Raw genomic sequence first — 27,488 nt, 5'->3', positions numbered from 1 at the left:
AAATGAGAAGTTGAATCCCTACAGTGGAGTCCTAGAAAGACTAGCTGTCGTCATGACGATCCTAATAAAATAAAATAAATGTCATCAAGTAAGGGCTGGACTCACCCAAGCCAACATTGGACTGGCCAGGGTTCTGCAGATCCCATACACCCAGGCACCTCTCAGAGCCAGGTGCTGGTCATTCCCTGGAAGAGGCCTGGAGGACCATCCGTCCTCAATATGTCCCTCACCACTGACCAGGTGGAACTGGGAGAAAGAAAGACAGGGGATAGTGCACTAGAATACAGTCAAACACACAACCTATTACCTATTAACATCTTTCTAGTGGATTATATACTGAACAAAAATATAAACGCAACATACAACAATTTCAACGATTTTACTGAGTTGCAGTTCATATAAGGAAATCAGTCAATTGAAATAAATTAGGCCCTAAATCTATGGATTTCACATGACTGGGCAGGAGCGCAGCCATGGGTGGGCATAGGCCCACCCACTTGGGAGCTAGGCCCAGCCAATCAGAATTAGACTTTCCACACCAAAGGGCTTTATTACAGACATAAATACTCTTCGGTTTCATCAGCTGTCTGGGTGGCTGGTCTCAGACGATCCCACAGGTGAAGAAGCCGGATGTGGAGGACCTGGGCTGGCATGGTTACACGTGGTCTGCGGTTGTGATGCCTGTTGGACGTACTGCAAAATTCTCTAAAACAACATTGGAGGTGGCTTATGGTAGAGAAATTAACATTCAATTCTCTGGCAACAGCTCTGGTGGACATTCCTGCAGTCAGCATGTCAATTGCACGCTCCCTCAAAACTTGAGACATCTATGGCATTGTGTTGTGTGCCAAAACTGCACATTTTAGTGTGGCCTTTTATTGTCCCCAGCACAAGGTGAACGTGTGTAATGATCGTGCTGTTTAATCAGTTTCTTGATATGCCACACCTGTCAGGTGGATGGATTATCTTGGCAAAGGAGAAATGCTCACTAACAGGGATGTAAACACATTTGTGTACACAATTTGAGGGAAATAAGCATTTTGGAAAAATTCTGTGATCTTTTATTTCAGGATATGAAACATGGGACCAACACTTCACACTTCAGTGTACATTCTGCATAATGTGCTTTCAACTATGACCCTCAGGTTATATGGGTGGTTCACGTAAGGTATATTGCATTCACCAACTACACATGTTTTTGCACTGGGTTTGAAAAGAAATTGATTCCTCTTGAATAAGAGATGACCTCCTACCCAAATATGTCTATTTGTCAATAAGTTGTTCATCCAATGACAACGTCCCTTTGTACGGTCCCATAAGGTCACTGGAGAACAGTTGCAACGCTTACATGCATGACACCAGGGAGGTCTCCCCCCCCAGCCTCATCTCATGCATGGCCTGCATACGACCCTTCACCAGCTCTCTGAGACACAACACCAGTGAGCAGAAGACCAATGCTAGGGAGCCAGACAGGGTATACTGCAGGCTACTGTGACAGACAGGTTAAAGATAATTAGAGAGAGATCACAGGAGAGAAAAGAGAAACATCAGCAATAAACAATAACATACGAAGATGAAGACTTATTTGTAAGAAGAGAAAGACACAGTGAAGGACAGAGGGATGAGACGAGAATGCAAAGACAAAGATCCTGTGTTGCCAACCTGAGGTCAGACACGTTCTTCAGCCCAAAGTCTCTCCTGGTGAGCTGCTGGCAGGCCCCGTATCGGGCAAAGAGCACAGCGTTCCAGCCATGTTGGCCAGGTCAGGCACGGAGCCCGTTGTGGCAGTAAGTCTTCAGGAAACAGTCCAGGAAACCACTGTACAGGCTGGTATGGGGGGTGATAAGTACCAGAATTAAGCCTGGGCAAACGTACCACCGTGTGCAAGTCGCCTACCATTGAACATCAAACTGACATGACATGATACTAATGCCTTACTAATGTCTGCATGACACCTGCGTGTTAATGAAAGTCATAAGGTTTATACTTATGGGCCATTCCGCCGAATCGGTACCATTTGCATGTTGTAACTTTTCAAAATTAAACTTCATTCTATCTAATAACACACATTTAACTATTCAAAATGTGTAATGGTCAATCTCAGGCAATTCTATATATTTTTTAACAAGGTTTCTAAATGGAAGATGGTTGCATTTTTCTCAGTCTTGTTACCAAAACTCTTACAACTGTTTAAATATCAATTAAAAGTCATGCCAACTAGTTTCTTTGTTTTTCCCTCAATAAAGTGGGTATTTTAAAGAAAATTGGTTACCTGTTCAAAAAATATATATCTATAGCTAAAAAGTCACAACATATGCAGGCAAAATGTGTTTTTTAACACAAAGCCATTTTTTATTTTTAAGGGAGACCCCCTTAGATTTTTGATAAAAATGTATCATGTGATTTACCAAACAACTGTTTAAATGATGGACCAAACATAATTGAAAAATAAGTGGTTGATCTTAATTTTTTTTAACTAAAAACAATGAAGTAACAGGAATGAACATTGGGTCACAGGAATGAGCACTGAGTAACAGGAATGAGTGCTTGTGTGTGATAGAATAACTGGATGTCACAGAACTTCCTTCAATTAAACAAAGATAAAACAGAGGTCATTATATTTGGAAAAAAATATCTTAGTCTAAATAGCAACATAAAAGCTGTAACAATTGTGTGTGCATGCTTTTGCATGAGTGTGTGTGTGTATGTGAGTGTGCGCTTGTGTGTGTGTGTGTGCGCGCTTGTGTGTGTGTGTGCAGTGGAAAGAGAGAGAGAGAGAGAAAGGTGTATCACTCCTCCCCTTGCAGCATGTGCGTCAGGCTCCTGCCTCTGCACAGTATGGGTTCTCCATCTTCCTCTCGAAAGGCAAGAAAGACTAATACAAAAAGCTGAGCATATGAAGCAGATCCTCAGATCTCTACATTGACTACCAGTATCTAATATTAACTTGAAAATACTATTTTCTGCATATAAAACACAACATTCACTTGCAAACACAATATACAATTGTATTTCATACAGAATTTTAATCAAATAATGAACAAAAACTTGCCTTGCCTTTTCTAAGAAACAGTTAAGTTTGGCCCAGACTTCGTTGTCAATTTCCATGTAACGAGCTGTGACCTGCCTCGCTGGTGGGATTGTACACAGGATGTCTTGAAACGGGTACGAAAGGATGTCTTCGCGCACTGGCCAGCAAAACCTGTTGGCCACAATACTTTTCATACAATAAACCTTGACGTGTGTGTTGTTTGTGTCTGTGATGATGCCAGGGTACAGTTGACCGTCGTACTTCAGCACACACCGTTTGCCAACAACCTCAGAACTTTGCCACTGATCTCCTGTGGTCGTGGGAGCCTTCTGTCAACTGAATGTGAAATGCTTTGCATTAAAGCACTCACAGCTCAGATGTTGTCTTGCTGTGCACAAGCAGCTGATGTCACTGTAGGTCAGCTCTTCATGGCCTAGGGTTACTGCCTGATGCATCTGGAACTCTTTTTTGATGGTGACTTTGGATGTTCCGCCATTGGGGTCATTCTTGTGCTCCTTATCCACAGTTTCCCACTGGACAGAAGTCGTTTCACTCTTATCATTGTATTGGCCAGAGACGGGACAAGAGAGGTCCTTGCACACCGCACATTCTCCATACATGCACTTCATGCACTCCATGTTGCATGTGATGGATTTTAGAAGACACATTCTCCATACATGCACTTCATGCACTCCATGTTGCATGTGATGGATTTTAGAAGACACATTCTCCATACATGCACTTCATGCACTCCATGTTGCATGTGATGGATTTTAGAAGACACATTCTCCATACATGCACTTCATGCACTCCATGTTGCATGTGATGGATTTTAGAAGTTCATCAGGATTGAAAGTGTTGATTATCTTCAGGTGGTGCAGTTTCTGTACAATAAAACGGAGATGTTCACGCTGTTTGCACATGCAAGTCTCCTGGTCAATTAGAGTTGGGTGAAAAACCCAAAAGGGGCTCAGCGAGCAGAAGAGGGAGTATGAGATAGACTCATCATGTTCTGCCAAAAACTTCACATGTAGATTTTTCATTGTGTCCAAAAGGAACCTCTTCTGATTTTCTTCTGGGTGCGGGGTCTGCCTCTTCCCAGTCGTTAATCGACTGACATCATCCATGGTGGAAAAATCTCAGACTTTGTTTATGAAGCCATCTACCACCCTATTGTTTCTCTTCCTTTGGTAGTTTAAGTTAAGTTCTGCATTCTTCACATTCATCAGCCACCTTTTCTTTGAAAACCCAAATGAACTTTGGGAGAGACGTTGCAGCCTATATTGTTTTGTTTTCCTGTCACTATCTTTGAGATGAGTTGCCTTTTCCCTTTCTCCCCGTGAGTTGCTGTACCTCTGTCGGATGTCCTCCACTAAGGCCTCGTGGAAGAGAAGGGTTTTTTGTATTGTAGCGCGTGGTAGCGGTCTCATGTTTGTTAACTTTTGTACATGGAGATGGATTATTCTGTTTCATACGCAGAATGTTTTCCTTATACCTCTCCTTTTATCGGGTTTGTGTCTGTAGCTGCTTTTGTAGCTCTTCTCTGATGTCTTTCACCTCCTTTAAAGCCCTTCATCCTTTGCCTAAAACACACAAGTACATCACAATTACAATAGATGTTAAATTAATAAGTGGCTACAGTAAAATGTTATCTATATGCCCTATTAACCAGCCATCAATCATTTTACACATAATCCATTTAACACACTAGCAGTAAGTCTCATCCTGACCTTGAACTGCTTGGCTCTGGATTAACAGTTATGTCTGGTGAAAGATGGGGGCTATCTGGAGGTGTGGTGAGGTGCTTTTGAGGTGCTTTAGGGCTTCTTTCCTGGACTTGATCCTATAGTAAGTCTCCCTCCACTTTTTGTGATATCTGCGCTTTTCCCTCTTACTAAATGTTAGACTGTTTTCTTCCTGCTTGATGCTATATCCTACCTGTATTTCTGCTATTCCTTCTTTAAGTATCCATCTCTCCTTTCTGGGTCGGCATCGCGTTGAGCACGATAGTGCCGCTGCTTCTCTGCAGCACTTAATCGATTGGCTCCCTGTAAGTAATGTGTTCACATTGTAAAACTGAAAAAACATCAGTAATTCAAACTGTAAAACTTAAAATCAAGAGAATAGTATTATAATGTATATACCAGATACACATTTAAAATGGCTATTTTATTCAAACTTCTCACTCCTGTTAATCTTATTCAGTCCTGTTACCCTTCATATGAGTAACAGGACTGAGTTTTTAGCATAGCATTAGCAAATACATGAAATGCAGCCACATGGCATCAATGTTAATAGCATGAGAACACTTAGCACCTTCAAGTGGTTTCCCAAAACAATATTTTTAAAAAAAGGACTGTACGTTGAGATTGACATTCACAGTCATACTTACAATATGATAAAAAGATTGAGAGAACTTACCTTTGGTCTTCTCATGACCTTCAGGAGACTCAAATGATGTTACTGCCTGTTGATCATGTGACTTGTGGAATGTCCCAAAGTTTAGAGGGGGAAATGTGTCAGGGTAACAGGACTGAGTGAAAACCTGGGGACAAAACTAAAATTTGTATTTTAACTAACATTATGACTTTCCGCTGAGAAAATGTATTGTATGTCTAAATTGGAAAGAAAGTCACACATTAATAATTTTAAAAAAGATTTCTGAATGTTTCTAAATCATTATATTTAATGGTGAAGTGTAGTGGGGACAGGCTAAAATCCTATTTTTTCAGTGTTGTAGGTAGTTTTTATTAAGGTTGTACATTATGCATCTTCAAATTGCAATTAGGACAATGTGCTGGACACTTTGCTTGATAATATTTTACAGTTACATTTTAGTCATTTAGCAGACGCTCTTATCCAGAGTGACTTACAGTAGTGAATGCATACATTTCATTTCATGCATTTTTTATTTTATTGATTTATTTATTATTATTATTATTATTATTATTATTATTGTTATTATTATTATTATTATAATATGTATTATACAGATACTTTTCATGCATATTTATGCATGTAATATCCTGGCGATGGAAAAGGCACCAATTCGGCGGAATGGCCCTTATATTAATTAAATCAACCATACATTTTAGAAACGTACCGTTTTTCCCGTGCGTGCCGACATTCCGAAGTAGCCACCTTGAGCTATAGTGTAGCCTATGGCTTGTGTATTTCCTGTTATCACTAATGGCCTAGAAAATATTATGTCCAGAGGGTCCGTGCTATTCGGGATCCTTGGGATGTCCCTACCTCAATCAATTATAAATGTAAAATTGTTTTTTGTTTGTTTCTTATCCCTTTTTCTCCCCAATTGGTAGTTACAGTCTTGTCCCATCAGTGCAACTCCCGTACGGACTCGGGAGAGGCGAAGGTCGAGAGCCGTGCGTCCTCCGAAATACGACCCAGCCAAGCCACACTGCTTCTTGACACAATGCCCGCTTAACCCGGAAGCCAGCCGCACCAATGTGTCGGAGGAAACACAGTACACCTGGCGACGGAGGAAACACAGTACACCTGGCGACCGTGAATGTACACTAGAAAGCGGTACATTTCCGCGTGCCGCTTAGGCCGCCCATTGTGATTCGCTTGTGGGCGTGCTGGTAGCATATAGCAGCATGTTCGACGTGCGTCAAGAATTCAGCATAGCAAGTTTGTATGAAGGTCTGGTTATTAAATGGGTACATAGTTAAATAGTAATATCCTCTAAAATGCTCTGGTGACAAACACATTTTGCAGCCCTGTTTCCAATTGGCCACATGGCTGGGAGAACCTATTCAAGTAAGTAAATACATTTCGAAAATGTAAAAAAAAAAAAAATGCATTATTAGCTAACTACAGTGCAGGCTAACTCAAATGAACTGCTCGTTGGCTAGCTAGCTACCTAGCAAACTTCACATACTGTATAGATAGCTAGCTAAGTGAATGAAATATCACCACCTGTATTTATCACTGTAAAAAACAAACTCCATATGCATTTGTAGGTAGGTAGCTTGCTAACAGCCATGGAGGAGGGTGAAAGGATAGCAGCCCCAACTGTCAGTGAGAGAGGAGGCTATTCTGGATAGGGCAGGTACTTTTATGTAGTTCCTGTCCCTAAAAGTGAGGATGGCGATAATATTACCTTAATATTCAGTGCGGTGTAATTTGACTATAATGAAGTCTGTTTCTTGTGAGGTTTTCTGTCCTCAGATAAAGAGCGCTATGAAAGCCTGCCTGCAGATGAAGAGGTCCCAATGAAGAGCAGTGGTTCTCAGTCCTGGTCCTGGGGACTCAAAGGGGTGCACATTTTTGTTTTTGCCTTAGCACTGCAAAGCTGATTCAAATGATCAACTCATCGTCAAGCTTCTAGTGGTATTTATGTATTCATTTGTGATGCCATCCTTGATATGATCCTGTTATTGTCACATGCTACACATGTACATATGTGTGCCCATGCATCTATCTATCCAATGTTATCATGATTTGTTATCAGGGATATTATACTTTAGTAATCCACAATGACCTGGTGATGTAAAAGTCTAATAATTACATTGTCTTCCATATTCCTACAGATACCTTGTAGCTGGAGATTCCTTCAAAATGATTGCCTACAGTTACCGTGTAGGGCACTGCAAGGTTGGGTGACCAGGGCCATCTGGGACTGCCTCCTGGAGGAATTCAGGTGTGTGAAGGCTACCTGTGTTCTGCATAACTTCATGAGGATGGACACGAGGACCAGGAGGGGATCTGCAGCTCGCCGCCGTGTGCCAGAGGAGAAGTCTGCAGGATGTTTCAAAGATGGGGTCCAACAACGCAGCAAGAGAAGCAATCCGTGTGCGGGAGATCTTCACCTCCTACTTTTTTGAAGAGGGAGTTGTTCCCTGGCAACACCATAGACTACACTATGCACAACCAAAGGCTCTTTTAAGAGCCATTCACATTGCAATAAGAGTATTTTACCATTTACTTAGCTATGTCAACTGCAGTTATTCAATTCCCAGTTTCTGTCCCTTTGATTTCTACTTCTCAGGTGAGGGTACTGTTTAGGTAAGGGTGTGCTGTCTGTACAAAAACAGGCTATTTTAAGGCTATTTCGCCCATATTGAAAAATAAGTATTAGACACCCTATAACCCACGTCAGGGTTCCAAGATGGCATAGCAGTCAGACGTCCTTTGTCCTCGTCTTGTCCCGTGTGTGTGTGTGTGTGTGTGTGTGTGTGTGTGTGTATGTGTGTACTTCAAAACATTTCTGAACATTACACGCCAATGTAAAATGTTTTTTTTTATATAAATATTAACTTTATCGAGCAAATCATACATGTATTGTGTAACATGAAGTCCTATGAGTGCCATCTGATGAAGAGCATCAAAGGTTAGTGATTCATTTTAGCTGTATTTCTGGTTTTTGTGACGCCTCTCCTTGCTTGGAAAATGGCTGTGTGGTTTTTCTTGTCTAGGTGCTGTCCTAACATAATCTAATGCTATGCTTTCGCCGTAAAGCCTTTTTGAAATCGGACAGTGTGGTTGGATTAACGAGAAGATTATCTTTAAAATGGTGTATAATACTTGTATGTGTGAGAAATTTGAATTATGAGTTGGCTGTTGGCGAGGTGGGACGCTACCGTCCCACATACCCTAGAGAAGTTAATGTCAATATGCCTTGTCCATTGCTGTTCTGGTTAGTGGTTATTGGCTTATTTCACTGTAGAGCCTCTAGCCCTGCTCATTATACCTTATCCAACCTTTCAGTTCCACCACCCACACACATGCAATGATATCACCTGGTTTCAATTATGTGTCTAGAGACAATATCTCTCTCATCATCACTCAATGCCTAGGTTTACCTCCACTGTATTCACATCCTACCATACCTTTGTCTGTACATTATACCTTGAAGCAATTTTATCGCCCCCAGAAACCTGCTCCTTTTACTCTCTGTTCCGGACGTCCTAGACGACCAATTCTCATAGCTTTTAGCCGTACCCTTATCCTACTCCTCCTCTGCTCCTCTGGTGATGTAGAGGTGAATCCAGGCCCTGCAGTGCCTAGCTCCACTCCTATTCCCCAGGCGCTCTCTTTTGATGACTTCTGTAACCGTAATAGCCTTGGTTTCATGCATGTCAACATTAGAAGCCTCCTCCCTAAGTTTGTTTTATTCACTGCCAACTTTAGCACACTGCCAACCCGGATGTCCTAGCCGTGTCTGAATCCTGGCTTAGGAAGACCACCAAAAACTCTGAAATCTCCATCACAACTACAACATTTTCAGACGAGATAGAACGGCCAAAGGGGGCGGTGTTGCAATCTACTGCAGTGATAGCCTGCAGAGTTCTGTCCTACTATCCAGGTTTGTACCCAAACAATTTGAACATCTACTTTTAAAAATCCACCTCTCTAAAAACAAGTCTCTCACTGTTGCCGCCTGCTATAGACCACCCTCTGCCCCCAGCTGTGCTCTGGACACCATATGTGAACTGATTACCCCCCATCTATCTTCAGAGCTCGTGCTGCTAGGTGACCTAAACTGGGACATGCTTTAACACCCCAGCCATTCTACAATCTAAGCTTGATGCCCTCAATCTCACAAATTATCAATGATCCTACCAGGTACAACCCCAAAGCCATAAACACGGGCACCCTCATAGATATCATCCTAACTAACTTGCCCTCTAAATACACCTCTGCTGTTTTCAACCAAGATCTCAGCGATCACTGCCTCATTGCCTGCATCCGTAATGGGCCAGCGGTCAAACGACCTGCACTCATCACTGTCAAACGCTCCCTGAAACACTTCAGCGAGCAAGCCTTTCTAATCGACCTGGCCCTGGTATCCTGGAAGGATATTGACCTCATCCCGTCAGTAGAGGATGCCTGGTTATTTTTTTTAAATGCCTTCCACACCATCTTAAATAAGCATGCCCCATTCAAAAAATTTAGAACCAGGAACAGATATAGCCCTTGGTTCTCTCCAGACCTGACTGCCCTTAACCAACACAAAAACATCCTGTGGCGTTCTGCATTAGCATCGAACAGCCCCCGTGATATGCAACTTTTCAGGGAAGTTAGAAACCAATATACACAGGCAGTTAGAAAAGCCAAGGCTAGCTTTTTCAAGCAGAAATTTGCTTCCTGCAACACAAACTCAAAGTTTTGGGACACTAAAGTCCATGGAGAATAAGAGCACCTACTCCCCACTGCACTGAGGGTAGGAAACTCTGTCACCACCGATAAATCCACTATAATTGAGAATTTCGATAAGCATTTTTGTCTACGGCTGGCCATGCTTTCTACCTGGCTACTCCTACCCCGGTCAACAGCACTGCACCCCCCACAGCAACTCGCCCAAGCCTTCCCCATTTCTCCTTCTCCCAAATCCAGTCAGCTGATGTTCTGAAAGAGCTGCAAAATCTGGACCCCTACAAATCAGCCAGACTAGACAATCTGGTCCCTTTCTTGCTAAAATTATCTGCCGAAATTGTTGCAACCTCTATTACTAGCCTGTTCAACCTCTCTTTCGTGTCGTCTGAGATTCCCATAGATTGGAAAGCAGCTGCTGTCATCCCCCTCTTCAAAGGTGACACTCTTGACCCAAACTGCTACAGACCTATATCTATCCTACCCTGCCTTTCTAAGGTCTTCGAAAGCCAAGTCAACAAACAGATTACCGACCATTTCGAATCCCACCGCACCTTCTCCGCTATGCAATCTGGTTTCAGAGCTGGTCATGGGTGCACCTCAGCCACGCTCAAGGTCCTAAATGATATCTTAACCGCCATCGATAAGAAACAATACTGTGCAGCCGTATTCATTGACCTGGCCAAGGCTTTCGACTCTGTCAATCACCACATCCTCATCGGCAGACTCAATAGCCTTGGTTTCTCAAATGACTGCCTCGCCTGGTTCACCAACTACTTCTCTGATAGAATTCAGTGTGTCAAATCGGAGGGCCTGTTGTCCGGACCTCTGGCAGTCTATGGGGGTGCCACAGGGTTCAATTCTTGGGCCAACTCTCTTCTCTGTATACATCAATGATGTCGCTCTTGCTGCTGGTGAGTCTGATCCACCTCTACGCAAACGACACCATTCTGTATACTTCTGGCCCTTCTTTGGACACTGTTAACAACCCTCCAGACGAGCTTCAATGCCATACAACTCTCCTTCCATGGCCTCCAACTGTTCTTAAATACAAGTAAAACTAAATGCATGCTCTTCAACCGATCGTTGCCTGCACCTGCCCGCCCGTCCAGCATCACTACTCTGGACGGATCTGACTTAGAATATGTGGACAACTACAAATACCTAGGTGTCTGGTTAGACTGTAAACTCTCCTTCCAGACTCACATCAAACATCTCCAATCCAAAGTTAAATCTAGAATTAGGTTCCTATTTCACAACAAAGCATCCTTCACGCATGCTGTAAAACTGACCATCCTACCGATCCTCGACTTCGGAGATGTCATTTACAAAATTGCCTCCAATACCCTACTCAATGAATTGGATGCAGTCTATCACAGTGCCATCCGTTTTGTCACCAAAGCCCCATATACTACCCACCACTGCGACCTCTCGTTGGCTGGCCCTCGCTTCATACTCGTCGCCAAACCCACTGGCTCCAGGTCATCTACAAGACCCTGCTAGGTAAAGTCCCCCCCCTTATCTCAGCTCGCTGGTCACCATAGCAGCACCCACCTGTAGCACGCGCTCCAGCAAGTATATCTCACTGGTCACCCCCAAAGCCAATTCCTCCTTTGGCCGCCTCTCCTTCCAGTTCTCTGCTACCAATGACTGGAACAAACTAAAAAAATCTCTGAAACTGGAAACACTTATCTCCCTCACTAGCTTTAAGCAGCAGCTGTCAGAGCAGCTCACAGATTACTGCACCTGTACATAGCCATCTATAATTTAGCCCAAACAACTACCTCTTCCCCTACTGTATTTATTTATTTTGTTCCTTTGCACCCCATTATTTCTATTTCTACTTTACACTTTCTTCCACTGCAAATCTACCATTCGTGTTTTACTTGCTATGTTGTATTTACTTCGCCACCATGGCCTTTTTTCACCTTTACCTCCCTTATCTCACCTCATTTGCTCACATTGTATATACACTTATTTTTCTACTGTATTATTGACTGTATGCTTGTTTTACTCCATGTGTAACTCTATGTTGTTGTATGTGTCAAACTGCTTTGCTTTATCTTGGCCAGGTCACAATTGTAAATGAGAACTTGTTCTCAACTTGCCAACCTGGTTAAATAAAGGTGAAATAAAAAAATAAAATCTACACACATGTATCAATCTGATTGATGGATTGTGTTGTGCAGTAAGCAGGCTCAGGTGTATAACTGTGGCTCCTTCCACCTTCAAAGAATAGGCAAAAGAGCCAACCATGGAGAATAGCAAGACACTTCACTATTTCTATAACTATGCTATATTGTTTGTCCTCGTGTTCGTTCATGGTTTTCAGCACAAAGTACTCTGCAGCCACTTAGTGTGGACACCAGGTGAGGCCACACACACAGATTCCTGTTGAACACTGTCCCTTTAACTAACTTAATTTCTCAATAAGTCTCTCTCCTTCACTTCCTCCCTCTTCTCTCTAAATCCTCTAGGTTATATCAGCTGGGTCGGTAAACCCCTCCCGCATCTGAACTGGCTACATAGAGGGCACAGCATGATAAGAGGAGAGGCCACTTGGGAAGGTCAACAGGAAGTATTATTAAAGAGATGCTTTACATTGAAATACAGAGTTAATGATCCAAGGTCAGTTTGCATTTCACCTCCTGATTATTATGACTTACAATGTTAGAATAAAAAATAAAAACACAAGGCATAAACATGCTCTCTCCATCTGTCTCTACATCTGCAGATGTTTTGATGTGAGAGGATGCCAACCCCCAGTCCCACCATCGCCACCTCACCCGCTTTTAAGATGACCTTCGGGCCGACTAGAGACACATGTAATTGTGATGAACTGAGAGAATATTTGGGTTGCACTGTGATTCATTAATCATAGGAACAGGGAAGGCAGCATATGTTCTTACCTCTTTCCCTTTCTGTCTTTTACACCTCTCTCGCCACCTCTTTCTTCCTCTGTTTATATAATGCATAACAGATGTGCATTGAAGTACAGATTGAACTTGTATTGATAACCCTTGGATAATGAACTGCTTTCAATAAAGCATTTCACATTCTCTACTGGTTGAAATGAAGTCTCTCATTTGATGAAATACTCCACCTATCCTGTGTTTATCAGATCAATGCAGATGAAGGGCATTAGATATTGAGATGAACCGGTTTTAGACTATTTACATGATGCATAGGAAGTGTAGTGTACTGTTTTGTAAATTATATTTCTGTATGTATATATGAATTACAAATCAGACTTTAACTAGTTAAATCCTGTTTCTAGTCAATTAGTTACAATGTGTAACCATTGATGTCCCAGGACCAAGATTGGTAAACACTGTTGAAGTGTATAATTGTAATACATACATGCAGACACAGCATAATACAAAGACTGGAATGTGATATTCCTGGTATTGGATAATCTCAAAAGACATTCATACCTGAACTGCACCTTTATTTGCCAAGGTAGAGTACATGATCAGTGAAGATATTAAATTTACAGGCTACAATGTGGGGATCTCATGCATGGTAATAACTACATGTATATACAACTTGCATCCCTGGCACAAAGTTATTATATTCTACTCAATACATAGGCGTCATTAATGTCATTCAGACTGTTTTGAAGTTGATACAACTGGCTATGATAGGCTCCTGAGTGGCGCAGTGGTCTAAGACACTGCATCCCAGTGCAAGAGGCGTCACCGCAGAACCTGGTTCGAATCCAGGCTGCATCACATCTGGCCTTGATTGGGAGTCCCATAGAGCGGCCCAGCGTCGCCGGAGTAGGCCCTCATTGTAAATAATATTTTTTTCTTAACGGACTTGCCTAGTTAAAATAATAATTATAACTAGGTTCTGAACTAATATGTATACCAAACGTTTGGGTCCATACACAGATCGGCTAGATGGCTAGCTACAGCTACACATCCATAGGCATGCAGGTATTTTTTTATCCTCCATTGCACAATAATATCCTCCATTGCATGGCAAATATCAGCAAGGCAAGCTTACAAAATTGTACATTCAATTTGCAGTAAATGCTTTAGCTAGTTAGATTCTTTACATCCACTGTTTCACAAGACGACAGCCTGGTTTGCTGGTTGTTTCAGGAGTCTCTAAAACATTAAACAACCACAATTACAATTTCATACTCATGTCACAACACCCATAAAGCTAGCCAGCTAGCTGGCTAATGTTAGCTAGTCAGCTAGCTTGCTAAATCGCGATTTTCGTAAATTAACTTTATGATAAAAAAAAAATATGCAAACTCGTTTGTCTCTAGATTAACATATTCCTGTCAACCAACTGTACATTTTTTTTGCATGATTCGTTATGACGTTATAATCACTTACATTTGCTTCCATCCTAGTATTTTTGTCAGCCATCTTTGTTGAAGAAAGTCTCCAGCCTTGGGTCGTATAGCGTCAAATTCGTCATGGGAACCACTCGATATGATTGGTCATCGTCCAGCGGTCACCGCCTCTCACGTCACCTTCGTACCGCCCATAGGTCCCCGATTGAAATGAAAGGGAAGCGGTGTTCCACCGCGCGGCAACCTGTTCTAGTGTATCATGCCCGAGTCTGCCCCAGATCGTTCCCTTAGAGACGATGAAAATAATTAACAATATGTTCTTGATCTGATTGAGGAGTAAGTAGGCTATATGTAAATTGTGATATCGTTATGAAATATTTAAGGCATATGATAAGGCAAATTTTGATTATTTGAAAATAATTACTTTTTGTTGATAAAAAGTTGATAACGTATTGTCGAAAGCACGTAGGCAATATTATTTACTGTGTCGATAGGGGAGTAGGCTAATGTACAATAATAACGTAATTTGATGTGCTAGTATTATTTATTTAATTATTTAATTGTAAATTAAAATATACACGTGGTGCTATAGTATACAGTACCCATCAAATGTTTGGACACACCTTCTCAATACAGGGTTTTTCTTAATTTTTACTATTTTCTACATTGTAGAATAATAGTGAAGACATCAAAACTATGAAATGGCACATATGGAATCATGTAGTAACCAAAAATGTGTTAAACAAATCAAAATATATTTATATTTAAGATTCTTCAAAGTAGCCACCATTTGCCTTGATGACAGCTTTGCAACCTCTTGGCATTCTCTCAACCAGCTTCATGAGGTAGTCACCTGGAATGCATTTCAATTAGCAGGTGTGCCTTGTAAAAAGTTATTTTGTGGAATTTCTTTCCTTCATGCGTTTGAGCCAATCAGTTGTGTTGTGACAAGGTAGGGTTGTTATACAGAAGATAGCCCTATTTGGTAAAATACCAATTCCATATTATGGCAAGAACAGCTCAAATAAGTAAAGAGAAATGACAGTTCATTACTTTAAGACATGAAGGTCAGTCATTCTGGAAAATGTTGTGCAATCAAGCGCTATGACCATCAAGCACTATGATGAAACTGGCTCTCATGAGGACTGCCACAGGAAAGGAAGACCCAGAGTTACCTCTGCTGCAGAGGATACGTTCATTAGAGTTAACTGCACCTTAGATTGCATCCCAAATAAATGCTTCACATAGTTCGAGTAACAGACACATCTCAACATCAACTGTTCAGAGGAGACTGTGTGAATCAGGCCTTTATGGTCGAATTGCTGCAAAGAAACCACTACTAAAGGACACCAATAATAATAAGAGACTTGCTTGGGCCAAGAAACATGAGCAATTGACATTAGACTGTTGGAAATCTCTCCCTTGGTCTAATGAATCCAAATTTGAGATTTTTAATTCCAACCGCCATGTCTTTGTGAGATGCAGAATAGGTGAATGGATGATCTCCGCATGTGTGGTTCCCACGGTGAAGCATGGAGGAGGAGGTGTGATGGTGTTTTGCTGGTGACACTGTCTGTGATTTACTTAGAATTCAAGGCACACTTAACCAGCATGGCTACCACAGCATTCTGCAGCGATATGCCATCCCATCTGGTTTGCACTTAGTGGGACTGTCATTTGTTTTTCAAAAGGACAATGACCCAATTCACCTCCAGGCTGTGTAAGGGCTATTTGACCAAGAAGGAGAGTGATGGAGTGCTGCATCAGATGACCTGGCCTCCATAATCACCGAACATCAACCCAATTGAGATGGTTTGGGATGAGTTGGTCCGCAGAGTAAAGGAAATGTAGCCAACAAGTGCTCAGCATATGTGGGAACTCCTTCAAGACTGTTGGAAAAGCATTCCAGGTGAAGGTGGTTGAGAGAATGCCAACTAAACACCCCACTCTGACCATTTTACTCATCCTAGCAGAGCTGTTTAGGCTGTTTTCATGTTATCCAAAGCGTTGGTGACTGTAATTGTGCTGCTGGCAACAACTTAATTGCGCTTTTTTGCCTATGTTTACTGACACCTGCCATATTCAATGGGTGTTGAGCGTTCGTAAATTGATCAGTTATTCTGCACACTCAGACGAGAGTGCTTTGAAATCGGAGTACATAGACAGAATTAATTTACGATCGCACCCGAAATGGTTACTTGCATTGTGGAGTCTTTTGTTAAGACATGTAGCTAGCTAGCTAGGTAAACAGTGAACCATAATCCCAACTCATGACATTACTACCCTGCATGAATCTGCAGGTAGCTAACCAACCAGATTCAATGTTAGCTAATTAACATTAGGCTATAGCTAGCCAAGCAAATAGCTTTGAGATACGAATAATAAGAGCATACACATTACATTAGCTAGCGAGCCAGCCAGCTAACGTTAGCTAGCTAGGTAAACAATGAACCATAATCCCAACTCATGGCGTTACTACCCTGCATGAATCTGCAGGTAGCTAACCAACCAGGTTCAATGTTAGATAGCTAACATTAGGCTATAGCTAGCCAAGCAAATGGCTCTTTCTGCAAATGGCTCTTTCTCCTTTTGATCAAAAAAGAAAGTTTACGTTCAAACGGCTCTCCTTTGAAATAGTGACCTGTGACGTACGCCTAGTTTCCTGAAACGGGTCACAAATATCTAATCCTAGCTACCAATGCTCTAGCATTAATTTATTGAGGCAAGCAGATCAGCGATATCAAGGTGATACCCAAGCATATGCCATGTGTATATGTGACACACAAATATGTATGCTCATATTTTTTATGTTTTATTTTGTTTGTTATTTTATGGAGCCATCCCTTGTATCATTTTCTAGGCCTCACAGGTATTTACATTGAATGTATGTATATGATTATTGCTGCTAGGGAGAGCTGTGATGTCAATGGAGTGTGTTAGTGAGATCTTGGAGGTTTCTTCTTCAATCTTGGAGAATACCTTCTACTGAAAACGAACGTTTCTCCATCTCACCATTATACCCTATTAATTCAGGTATGTAATGTGCAAAAGTGCAATATGACTCAACATATTGAGGTAACATGTTTAACTACATAGTCCATGAGTTTGGTGATGTTTGAAGGCAATTGAAGGGAGTTTTAACAGTGAAAAACTGGTTGGTATTTTCCCCATTGTAAGTAATGAAGGTTGACTGGGTTGCTAATGGTTTACATGTAAGAGAAGGGATTAAGATGGCGTCCAAACTTTCTATGAAAAAAGGATCAGTTTACTTGAGGTAATATATGTAAATATGTGATGTCACGATAAAATGTGTTAGTGTTAATATTTGTACAAAAATAGAATTTAACAGTTCTCCAGCCTGATGCTAACCACATTTAGCTTGGCAAAACGCTAGTTAGCTCTAGGCTAATTGGTTTCAATCAATGTTAGCGTACATTTTAGTAGTTAATAATGTAATGGTTTTAGCATTGTTTCTCATAGGCCTCCAGTAATTGTATGTTTTTTTCAAAATTGACACAGTTAGTTTTATATATAATGTGAATGTGTAGATGTATGGTGACTCCAGTTTTGGATGAGCGGACCAACGAGACTGCCCTGGGCAAGTCCCTTGACGGATACCACTGCGGTCGCATCGATGTGGATGGGGGGGTGCTCCCTCTGCTGTTTCCTGAAGTCCACGACCATCTCCTTTGTTTTGTTGATGTTGAGTGAGAGGTTCTTTTCCTGGCACCACACTCCCAGAGACCTCACCTCCTCCCTGTAGGCTGTCTCGTCATTGTCTACTACTGTTCTGTCGTCTGCAAACTTGATGATTGACTTGGAGTCGCGCTTAGCCATGGAGTCATGGGTGAACAGACTTAGTTAAACTCCAAAGGGAATTGGAGTTTCCTTCATTAAATAGTTTAAAATCACATTATATAATTTCACATAGTTTCATCTTTACTCATTCATTTTATACAGCAATTAGATGCAAGACTCACAACTGAGACTCTTGGATAAACAGGGTTAGCCAGCTACCAGTTCGTAGCTGGCTACTTCACCGACCATTTATACATTCTCCAGAACATGAATATTGTTCAGTTCTCAAGTTCTGTGAGGTGGGAGAAGTTAATTTGTTCTCTCTATGAAAACTCACTCTCTCTCTATACTGTCTGGCCATGAGGAAGAATCTCCTCCAGAAATGTATGACCTGCCTAACAGCAGCCTGGGTGCAGGAGAGAGAGAGAGAGGGGGACGGTGCAGAGAGAGGGGAATGGTGCTCGCTGTTCACAAAGAGGGCAACGTCATGACATTAGGGTAGGTTTTAATAGTCACAGTGGGTACAACATCTATACACTTCCTGATAAACTCAGTCACCGTATCATTATATACGTCAATATTATTCTTGGAAGCTACCCGGAACATATACCAGTCCGCGTAATCAAAACAATCTTAAAGCGTGGATTCCGATTGGTCAGACCAGCGTTGAATAGTCCTTAGCACGGGGAATACCTGTTTGAGTTTCTGCCTATGGGAAGGGAGGAGCAAAATGGATTTATGGTCAGATTTGCCGAAAGGAGGGCGGGGTAGAGCCTTGTAGGCATCCCGGATGCAGTTTGCATAAAGTTTCCAGTTTGCATAAAGTCCAGTGAAGTTCTTTGAGGTCCGTCGTGGTATCAGCTTGAGGAGGGATATACAAGGCCGTGACTATAACCAAAGAAAATGATCTTGGGAGATAATACGATCTGCATTTGATTGTGAGGTATTCTAGGTCAGGTGAACAAAAGGACTTGAGTTCCTGTTGGGGCTAGGGGGCAGTATTTTCACGGCCGGATGAAAAACGTACCCAATTTAAACAGGCTACTACTCTGGCCCAGAAAATAGAATATGCATATTATTAGTAGATTTGGATAGAAAACACTCTGAAGTTTGTAAAACTGTTTGAATGGTGTCTGTGAGTATAACAGAACTTATATGGCATGCAAAAAACCTGAGAAAATTGAATCAGGAAGTGGGAGAAATTGGAAATGTAGTTTTTGTTTTGAATCCCTTGAAAAACTACAGTGACATAGGATTTACGTTGCACCTCCTAACTCTTCCATTGGCTGTCAACAATCTTTAGGAACTGGTTTTAACCGTCACCTGTTACCGGGCAGAAAATTGTGGCTCAGTCAATCTGACCAGTCTGAGGACAGGTGTCTTATGACGCGCATGCACGTGACTTCGTTGTTTTTTAATTTTTCTTCTGGGATGAATACCTATTGCCCGGTTGTAAAATGATCGCAATTTTACATTAAAAAATACCCTAAAGGATTGATTGTAAACATTGTTTGACGTGTTTCTACAAACGGTAATGGAACTTTGAACATTTAGTCTATGGATTTGCGTCCACGCCACATGGCATTGTAAAGTGTTCTGGATGGGTCAACAAAACGGATGTATTTGGACATAAATGATGGACTTTGCAGAACAAATGAACATTTCTTGTGGAAGTGGGTGCCCATCCGAGTGCATTCCGCCGAAGATCAGCAAAGGTAAGTAAATATTTTTTTTTAGAGATGTGTCGACGTCGTGGTTGTAGGCTAACTGTATAGCTTAGCATTGAAGGCTAAGTTCTGTACTCAGAATATTGAACAATGTGCTTTTTCCGTAAAGTTATTTTGAAATCTGACAAAGTGGTTGCATAAAGGAGTAGATTATCTCTAATTCTTTAAATAATTGCTATAAATTTTGTCAACGTTTATGAGTTCTTCTGTGAATTAAATGTGCCTATTCACCGGGAGTTATGGGGAGAAAACATTTTCTGAACGTCACGTGCCAATGTAAAAATTGGGTTTTTGGATATAAATATAAACTTGATCGAACAACAAAATGCATGTATTGTCTAACATGATGTCCTAGGAGTGTCATCTGATGAAGATTGTCAAAGGTTAGTGCTTAATTTTAGCTGTATATCTGGTTTTGTGATGGCTATCCGTGCTTGGAAAATAGCTTCTTTTTTTTTTTTTTGCTAAGGTGCTATGCTAAAATAATCAAATGTTTTGCTTTCACCGTAAAGCCTTTTTGAAATCGGACAATGTGATTGGATTAACGAGTAGAGTATCTTTAAAATGCCGTATAATACTTGAATTTTAATTTTGAGATTATTTTGTTTTGAATTTTGCGCCGTGCTATCTCACTGGTTGTTGTCCAACCAATCCCTTTAGCGGGATTGTATCCTCTAGAGGTTATCACAATTACACCATGAGTCGTTAATCATGAAACATACACCACCGCCCTTCTTCCTGGAGACATTTTTATTCCTGTCTGCGCGATGAACTGAGAACCCAACTGGCTGGATCGACTCAGACAGTATATCCCGAGAGCCATGTTTCCGTGAAATAGAGTATGTTACAATCCCTGATGTCTCTCTGGAAAGAAACCCTCGCCCTGAGCTCATCAACTGTATTATCTTAAATGTAATTATCCAGAGACTGAACGTTAGCGAGTAATATACTCGGAAGCGGTGGGTGGTGTGCGCGCCTCCTAAGTCGGACTAGAAGAAGATCACTCCCGAGTACCTCTCCACCACCGGCGTTGTTTTGGGTCGGCCTCTGGAATCTGTTTAATTGCCCTGGGGGGGTGCGAACAAAGGATCCGCTTCGGGAAAGTCGTATTCCTGGTCGTGATGCTGGTGAGTTACCGCCGCTCTGATATCCAATAGTTCTTCCCGGCTGTATGTATGTAATAACACAAAACACATTTCTGGCCTAATAATGTAAGAAATAATACATTTGTCTGCCATTAACATTATTGCATGTCAAATCAAACATTTTAATTAAATCATTCAATAACTATTTTTACATACCTGATCAACCTGTAACATGTGTGTTTGCTTGTTTACATCTGTCTCCTACCCTGTTCCCTTTATTCAGCTCCTGTTCTCCAGGACCCAGGGGTTCTGCCTAACACCCAGACATGGATCCACCTGATGTCCTCCATTACCAACCACCCTCCAACTTTTCATGACAATAACAGTAGCTGTCGATGATGTAATGTCATTCTCTGCTAAGAAAGAGCAAGAAAACTATCATACTCGGCACATAATGTGAGATACACAGATGAACTAAAAACAGTAGCACAGCAAACACTCAGAACAAAGAGAGCAGCAGTGCCTGGACTTTGCAGTCTCTGAGTCCCCCTTCCGATACTGACTGCCTGTTGAGAACAAGTGACAGGCAGAACCTACCATCCATACAGCACCCACTTCCTCTCTATTCCACACACCAGAATTCAGTATTTCAGTCTGATTGCCATATGAGTGTACAAAAAAATCTGAAAGTAAATTGACATGTAACAAAAAAACATCAACTTTGCTATATTTAAATCTTAAATATTGACAGATTAAATCTTAAATATTGCCAGACTGTTTCACAAGGTGTTCATTATAGTACATTGTAACGTATCCCTTGATGGTATTTGTTAGTTCAACCTTATTTGTTGTATCCTACAGTAGGACATACTATATATATATTCAACCACAAGGGTGTACTAATTATGATTTTTTTTAAATGTCATAATCATAGCTCCAGGACTACTGAAATAATATTATTTCAGTGTAGATAAGGAAAGGCCTGTTTAAAATGAAAACATTCCAGCCAGACAAGCCAGTGTATGAATCAAATGTATTTGCGTATGAATTCAGTGGAAATTAGCTGACTTTGTGATCTAAGGTGAATAACATGAAGGTGTTGTGTGTGATATTTTTTTTTGCCTAATTGGTAACAAATATAACATGGAGAAAAGTCAGGATCCTAGTCAGGATATTTTTTGTGAAAATCCAGATTAAGAATGTAGGTGATTGTGGGCTAAATCAATGACAAACAGCTGAAATGTTCAGGCTTGATCATGATCTGTGATCAAAACAGGTTGGGGTGTTTTTGGTTACGTTTAGGCTAAGGTTATACGTAAGAATGTAACTGCACTGAAATTAATAGGATTCTCCTGAATAAATAAGTGTTTCTGTTGATCTGTTTGGCCTATGCGTAGACCCATAACGATTCTATCCTTTTGGTATTTTGCGGTAGGCATAGCCTACTACTAATATTCTAAATTGTGCAGCATTTAATAAACCAACCACATTTTCCTGTGATGTTGAGGCTGAGCAAGACCTTCGATAGGCATCAAAGCTGGGAACGAGGGACTGAAAAACAGCTTCTATCTCAAGGCCATCCGACTGTTAAATAGCCATCACTAACAGAGGCTGCTGCCTATATACAGACTTGAAATCACTGGCTACTTTAATAAATGGAACACTAGTCACTGTCTACACATCTTGCATTACCTAGCTCATATGTATATACTGTATCCTATACTATTCTACTGTATCTTATTCTATGCCCCTCTGACATTGCTCGTCCATATATTTTTTGTATTCTTAATTCCATTCCTTTACTAGATTTGTGTGTATATGTTGTGTAATGGTTAGATATTACTGCACTGTCGGAGCTAGAAGCACAAGCATTTCACTACACCCACAATAACATATGCTAAACATGTGTATGTGACCAATAAAATTTGATAAGGTACTTCAGAGGTTTATGATATATGGCCAATATACCATGGCTAAGGGCTGTTTTTTATAGTATATTGGCCATATACCACACCTCCTTGGGCCTTATTGCTTAATCATACCAGTCAAAATTGACATCAATTGAAAGGAAAATGATCTGGAGTTTAATAAGGGTGATTTCTCTAGTAACATTCTTAATTTCGTAATAACATGCCTTGTGGGCAGGTTAAGATGTCATTGGGCTAAAATGTTTGCGAGACCGGGCAACCCTGGTAGCAATCCAAAAGGATCTTGGCTGTAAGAGATTTCCAGGATCACATTGAAGGACCACACAGCAACCTCAACCTTTTCCATGGTCATGGTTAAAAAGGTGACATTTTGATAGTCATCCTGTCAAGCGGCATCATTCACTAGATGTTTCCATTTAACAACCTCACGTCGTAAGTCAGGAGACTTGTCAAGGGTTAAATCTATTGATAAGTTTGATGTTAATTTAAAAACATTACTTGTCTGCTTCCCCAGCAGGGAGGTTTAGGATTGCGTCGGTCATGGATGTACATTTCTCATTGACATTTCATTCAACCTTTTGTTGCTCTTTTGCAGGTTATTATCCAACATGTGAACCACTCCACTCAGCTGAGTGTTTTGTCTGTTGCATGTGGGGAGAGATGGGCTGCAGTTCACATATTCTTCCTCATAATAGGAGGCAAATGAGTCTCAGTCACTACTGAAGAACAGTAGTGTAATATCAAAATAGTACGTTGCATAAAGTTAATACATTTACAGCTAAAGAAAGGCTTAACTTAAAAATAAAAAGTGCTGTCCTGTCAATGCAGGGAAGAAATCAATTTGGAGCCACACAGAACGTAAAAATGTAATTATTTATTTTAAACCAGAGGTATCCTAAACATACAAAACAAAATTGCAGGCGCAAAGAAACTCCAAACTCGTCCAGATGTAGTGTCAATGTCAGTCAAGAGGGAGACATCCTCACACCTAAAAAGTAATTCCACTTAACCAAATAGACCCCCCCCCCCCCCCCCCCCCCCAAAAAAAACTAATTCATCATTCCTTTCAGCCATAAAGTGAAATGGATCAGCCCTGCTTCAAGCACAGGTTTTTGTTATAATAGGTCAGGGCAATGTTAAATACCTGGTTGTCAGACTGGACATCTGCCTGAAGTCTATGGATTGTGTGTCTAGATACAGATAAACACTGGTTCAAATCCCTCAAACACAAACTTACAATTCCACGAAATGAACATCCCAATAAAATAGAACAATTAAATAAAATCTATTTCAATAGCCATATGGTAGCACACACACGCCACCTTACACATCTTTTAGGAGTTAAAGGGTATGAACTCTTATGCTATTGCTTTAAATAGGCTTGTTCAACTGAGAAAAACAAAAAGGGATCAGGAGAACACTGATAGAGCAGTGTTAAAGACCCAAAGGACAAACAAAGTAACTACAGGGAGAAAATAGTTTCAAAACCAATTTGATGTTTTGGTCTAGGACAATTGAACCCTACAGATGAGTCTGCTCACCAGCCAGTGTCTTATCCAAACACAATACCATTTTCGAATTTGTCAAAGATGATTAATCATCCTCCTCTTCCTCATCCTCATCCTCGTCATCATCATCGTCGTCGTCATCATCATCGTCATCTTCAGCCTTCTTTGATTTAGAGGCTCCTGCCCCACCCACTTTTCCTCCTTTGTAATCTGCCACATCCTAGAAACCATAAACAAGTCTTAATCCACCATTTTTGCAATATTTAGCTAGCGATTGCTTGCCATGTGACACCAGTCAGAGCACAGTGGTAAAATCCCATTAAATTGCACATTTAAGACAAATACAGAGTTCTCAATGGCATTACCTTTTGGTATTTTTCCTTGAGTTTGTTGGCTTTGGCAAGATATGGCTGCTTATTGGAGTCTGTCAAGTTGTTCCACATCTCACCAAGCTTCTTGGCCACATCCCCAATGCCAAAGTTTGGGTGTTGGGCTTTGATCTTGGGGCGCTGCTCAGCACAGAAAACAAAGAATCCCGATCTGTAAGAGAAGAAACGTAGTCATTACAGATTGTTGCAGGCCTTGAAAAGGAACCATATTGTTGTGAATTGTCTACAATAAGCAGCATATATCAATATGCAATCAATATCACTTCAAATTGCTTCAAAAGCACAACTGATTAAAATGAATCTGAAGACACCTACGTGAAACAGTGCAAGATGGTAGTTAAATGAATTAACATAATTCTATAGATGATTACAGAGTTTTAGGAAGAGACATACGGAGGTCTCTTTGGCGCATTAGGATCCTTCAGTGCCTTCTTGCCCCTCTTCCCAGGAGGACCATAGCTCGTCATTTCCGAATCATAGCGAGCTTTGTCCTGCTTGGCCTGGTCCTCAAACTTTGACTTCTCCTTTGGAGACATTGTCTGAAAAACAAGTGGCAAGTAAAATGTTAAGATGGCATAGCAATGGATATGACTGAACTATGCTAGCCTAGTACCATTATGTTGGAAAATAATGAGCATGACAAAATTGTTTCACACTGAAATACTTAAACGTTTCATGTTACTCCTCTACCTTCCATCTTCCAGAGCACTTCTTGGAAAACTCTGAAAAGTTCACTGGGATCTCTGGATTCTTATTTTTGTGTTCTTCTCGACAGGTTTGAACAAAGTAGGCATAGGCAGACATCTTGCCCTTCGGTTTACGAGCGTCACCTTTGGCCATTCTGAAAAATGGTGGATGTTCTCTTGCACCACCAGAATATCGTCCACCAGCTCCTACAAGACAAAGACATTAAAGCTAAATTAAAACGCTCCCTCTCCGGAGTCTGGAACTCAAAAGCACATCACAATGATCCTTCTATGACGGACAAATTTTCTGACAGTTTATACTTAAGTAGTTCAAGACAAGATGCCCAGCTATTCCCATAATACAAGTTTAGTGGTATGTATGAAGATGTCAACGACTGCACCTTGAAATATTTTTAAATCAAGCTATTGTACAGTTAATTGATTTAATCGTATTTTGTTGGTTAGCCCACGCCGACGCACACTGTGGCTTAAGAAGTAGATTAAAATAGTACTTAAAGTAGGCCTGTTACAGCAGATTTTTAGATAGCAATGCTGCCTGGATTGTTAAAAAATGAATTGTACTTTAAATTCAAAGTAGAAAATGTGCCAGTTGATTGAAGAGACATTTAGGCTACTCAAGTCATCCACCGGCAAACCGCACATCCGATATTAGGCTAATTGAAATGATTTTTAGTGCATGTTAGGACTACGTGCGGTTAGAAGCGAATTCCTCATCTTCCATTTTGTGCAATAAATTCTCATGACAGAAACTGTCCTTTAATTTTATCAACATTTCGTGTTTTGTATTGCTCTCCTTCACAAATAGACCCATTAACCACATTTTAACACAATTCTAAAGGCGCTTGTATGGGGACTGTATTTGGTGCCGAATGAAGGGTAGATCGCCTATAGGAGTGCATTGACTAAAATGGCTTCGGCTTCCCTGCTAGGGGAAGGCTTAACAACAAAGCCATTCAGACACAGCCACGGATTACAAATGGCACGGGAACAATGTCAACGCAATACATGCGTTCTGATCTTAATCGTTTGAGCAACTGAAAAGGCTTCTTTCGATTTCTATAGGCCTATACATTTAATTTCCAAACGTGGACATTACATCAGCTTGTCAGAGTTGTCCAAGCACCGCCCGGCGCACAGCTGAGCTGTCAGTAACAAAGGCTGTACAAGCCAGCCATGACTGGTATAGCGATGGCAGCACCGAGTCAAACACAGCAAACTCAAACCAGAAGGAAACGCAAAAGAAACTAAATAGCATTTTCGACATCGAGGGAACGAAAATATATCGGAGATTAAAACAAATTGGTGTCGTTTCATTAGATTGTCAGTCTTGAAATAACATTTGATGGCTGATTGTAGTCGTTCAGCCATTTTAATGCACTTATATGCTCGATAATGAAAAGTCTAAAAAATGATATATATAATAAATATATATATAAAAAGATGTAAAAAAATAAAAATAAATCACAACTTTGAATCGAACAAATTCCAATGCTTTTCAATATACAAATGTTACGTTTCGATAATCTACCCAAAGAACCAGAATCATTTTATATAAAAAGGCCAATAATTAATTAAACTGTTTATGAATAGAAATATGAACACATTGTTAAGAATGAGGAAAAAGTACGCCAAAATATACATTTCTTATAGGATGCCAATATATTCCAAACAATTGTTTTCAATAGGCCCTGTCGTCTGCCTACCTGTGTTTGTTTGAGCGCAGTCAGTCACACGATCCGACGTCCTTCCCTTTAACAGCTGAGTACCATACACAGCCTCGCGCTAGCTGACTACGAGACCGGTCTGATTGGATAGTCGTTTCACATATTTGAAAGAACCTCCACTAGTATGTATTGGTTAGCACCTTGGAGAGCACATAATATATATTCA

General features: G+C 40.8%; 1 protein-coding gene and 3 long non-coding RNA genes across 5 annotated transcripts in view; 1 reads left to right on the top strand and 3 right to left on the bottom strand.

Annotated features, from left to right (window-relative positions):
• Window positions 1-352, bottom strand: part of LOC115202780 (uncharacterized) — a 1,889-nt gene extending 1,537 nt beyond the window's left edge. Inside the window, exon 1 of the long non-coding RNA XR_003880057.1 lies at window positions 106-352. This is a non-coding gene — a long non-coding RNA (uncharacterized LOC115202780). The remainder of the gene's footprint in view (window positions 1-105) is intronic.
• A 686-nt stretch (window positions 353-1,038) lies between these two features.
• Window positions 1,039-6,369, bottom strand: LOC115204489 (uncharacterized). 2 transcript variants are annotated; one of them, XR_003880373.1, is made up of 4 exons: window positions 6,135-6,369; window positions 5,453-5,588; window positions 4,970-5,079; window positions 1,039-4,614 (listed from the first exon to the last, which is right to left on the bottom strand). It is a non-coding gene; the product is annotated as an uncharacterized LOC115204489 (long non-coding RNA). The 2 variants fall into 2 exon arrangements; XR_003880374.1 differs by having other exon boundaries at window positions 5,453-5,576.
• Window positions 6,370-12,625: 6,256 nt separating this feature from the next.
• On the top strand, window positions 12,626-13,210 carry LOC115202779 (uncharacterized). Its single transcript, XR_003880056.1, has 2 exons — window positions 12,626-12,775; window positions 12,882-13,210. It is a non-coding gene; the product is annotated as an uncharacterized LOC115202779 (long non-coding RNA).
• Window positions 13,211-23,848: 10,638 nt separating this feature from the next.
• Window positions 23,849-27,422, bottom strand: LOC115204487 (high mobility group protein B3). Its single transcript, XM_029770109.1, has 5 exons — window positions 27,302-27,422; window positions 25,582-25,784; window positions 25,285-25,430; window positions 24,868-25,042; window positions 23,849-24,722 (listed from the first exon to the last, which is right to left on the bottom strand). The coding sequence occupies exons 2-5, from the start codon at window positions 25,729-25,731 to the stop codon at window positions 24,588-24,590; spliced, it is 606 nt and encodes a 201-aa protein (XP_029625969.1). The 5' UTR covers window positions 25,732-25,784; window positions 27,302-27,422; the 3' UTR covers window positions 23,849-24,587.
• Between the last annotated feature and the right edge of the window lie 66 nt (window positions 27,423-27,488).

This window comes from Salmo trutta, chromosome 12, assembly GCF_901001165.1.
Source record: "Salmo trutta chromosome 12, fSalTru1.1, whole genome shotgun sequence".
Taxonomy (NCBI): domain Eukaryota; kingdom Metazoa; phylum Chordata; class Actinopteri; order Salmoniformes; family Salmonidae; genus Salmo; species Salmo trutta.
The sequence above is the reverse complement of the archived record's forward strand: the minus strand, read 5'-3'. Positions and strand labels throughout refer to the sequence as shown.

Bases quoted from the DNA above. Each gene is read 5' to 3' on its own strand.
- LOC115204487 (XM_029770109.1), bottom strand. From the start codon at position 25,731: ATGGCCAAAGGTGACGCTCGTAAACCGAAGGGCAAGATGTCTGCCTAT. The intron at 25,431-25,581 runs GTAGAGGAGTAA...CTTGTTTTTCAG, and splicing joins AGTGCTCTGGAAGATGGAAG to ACAATGTCTCCAAAGGAGAA. The intron at 25,043-25,284 runs GTATGTCTCTTC...CTTCTCTTACAG, and splicing joins AATGCGCCAAAGAGACCTCC to ATCGGGATTCTTTGTTTTCT.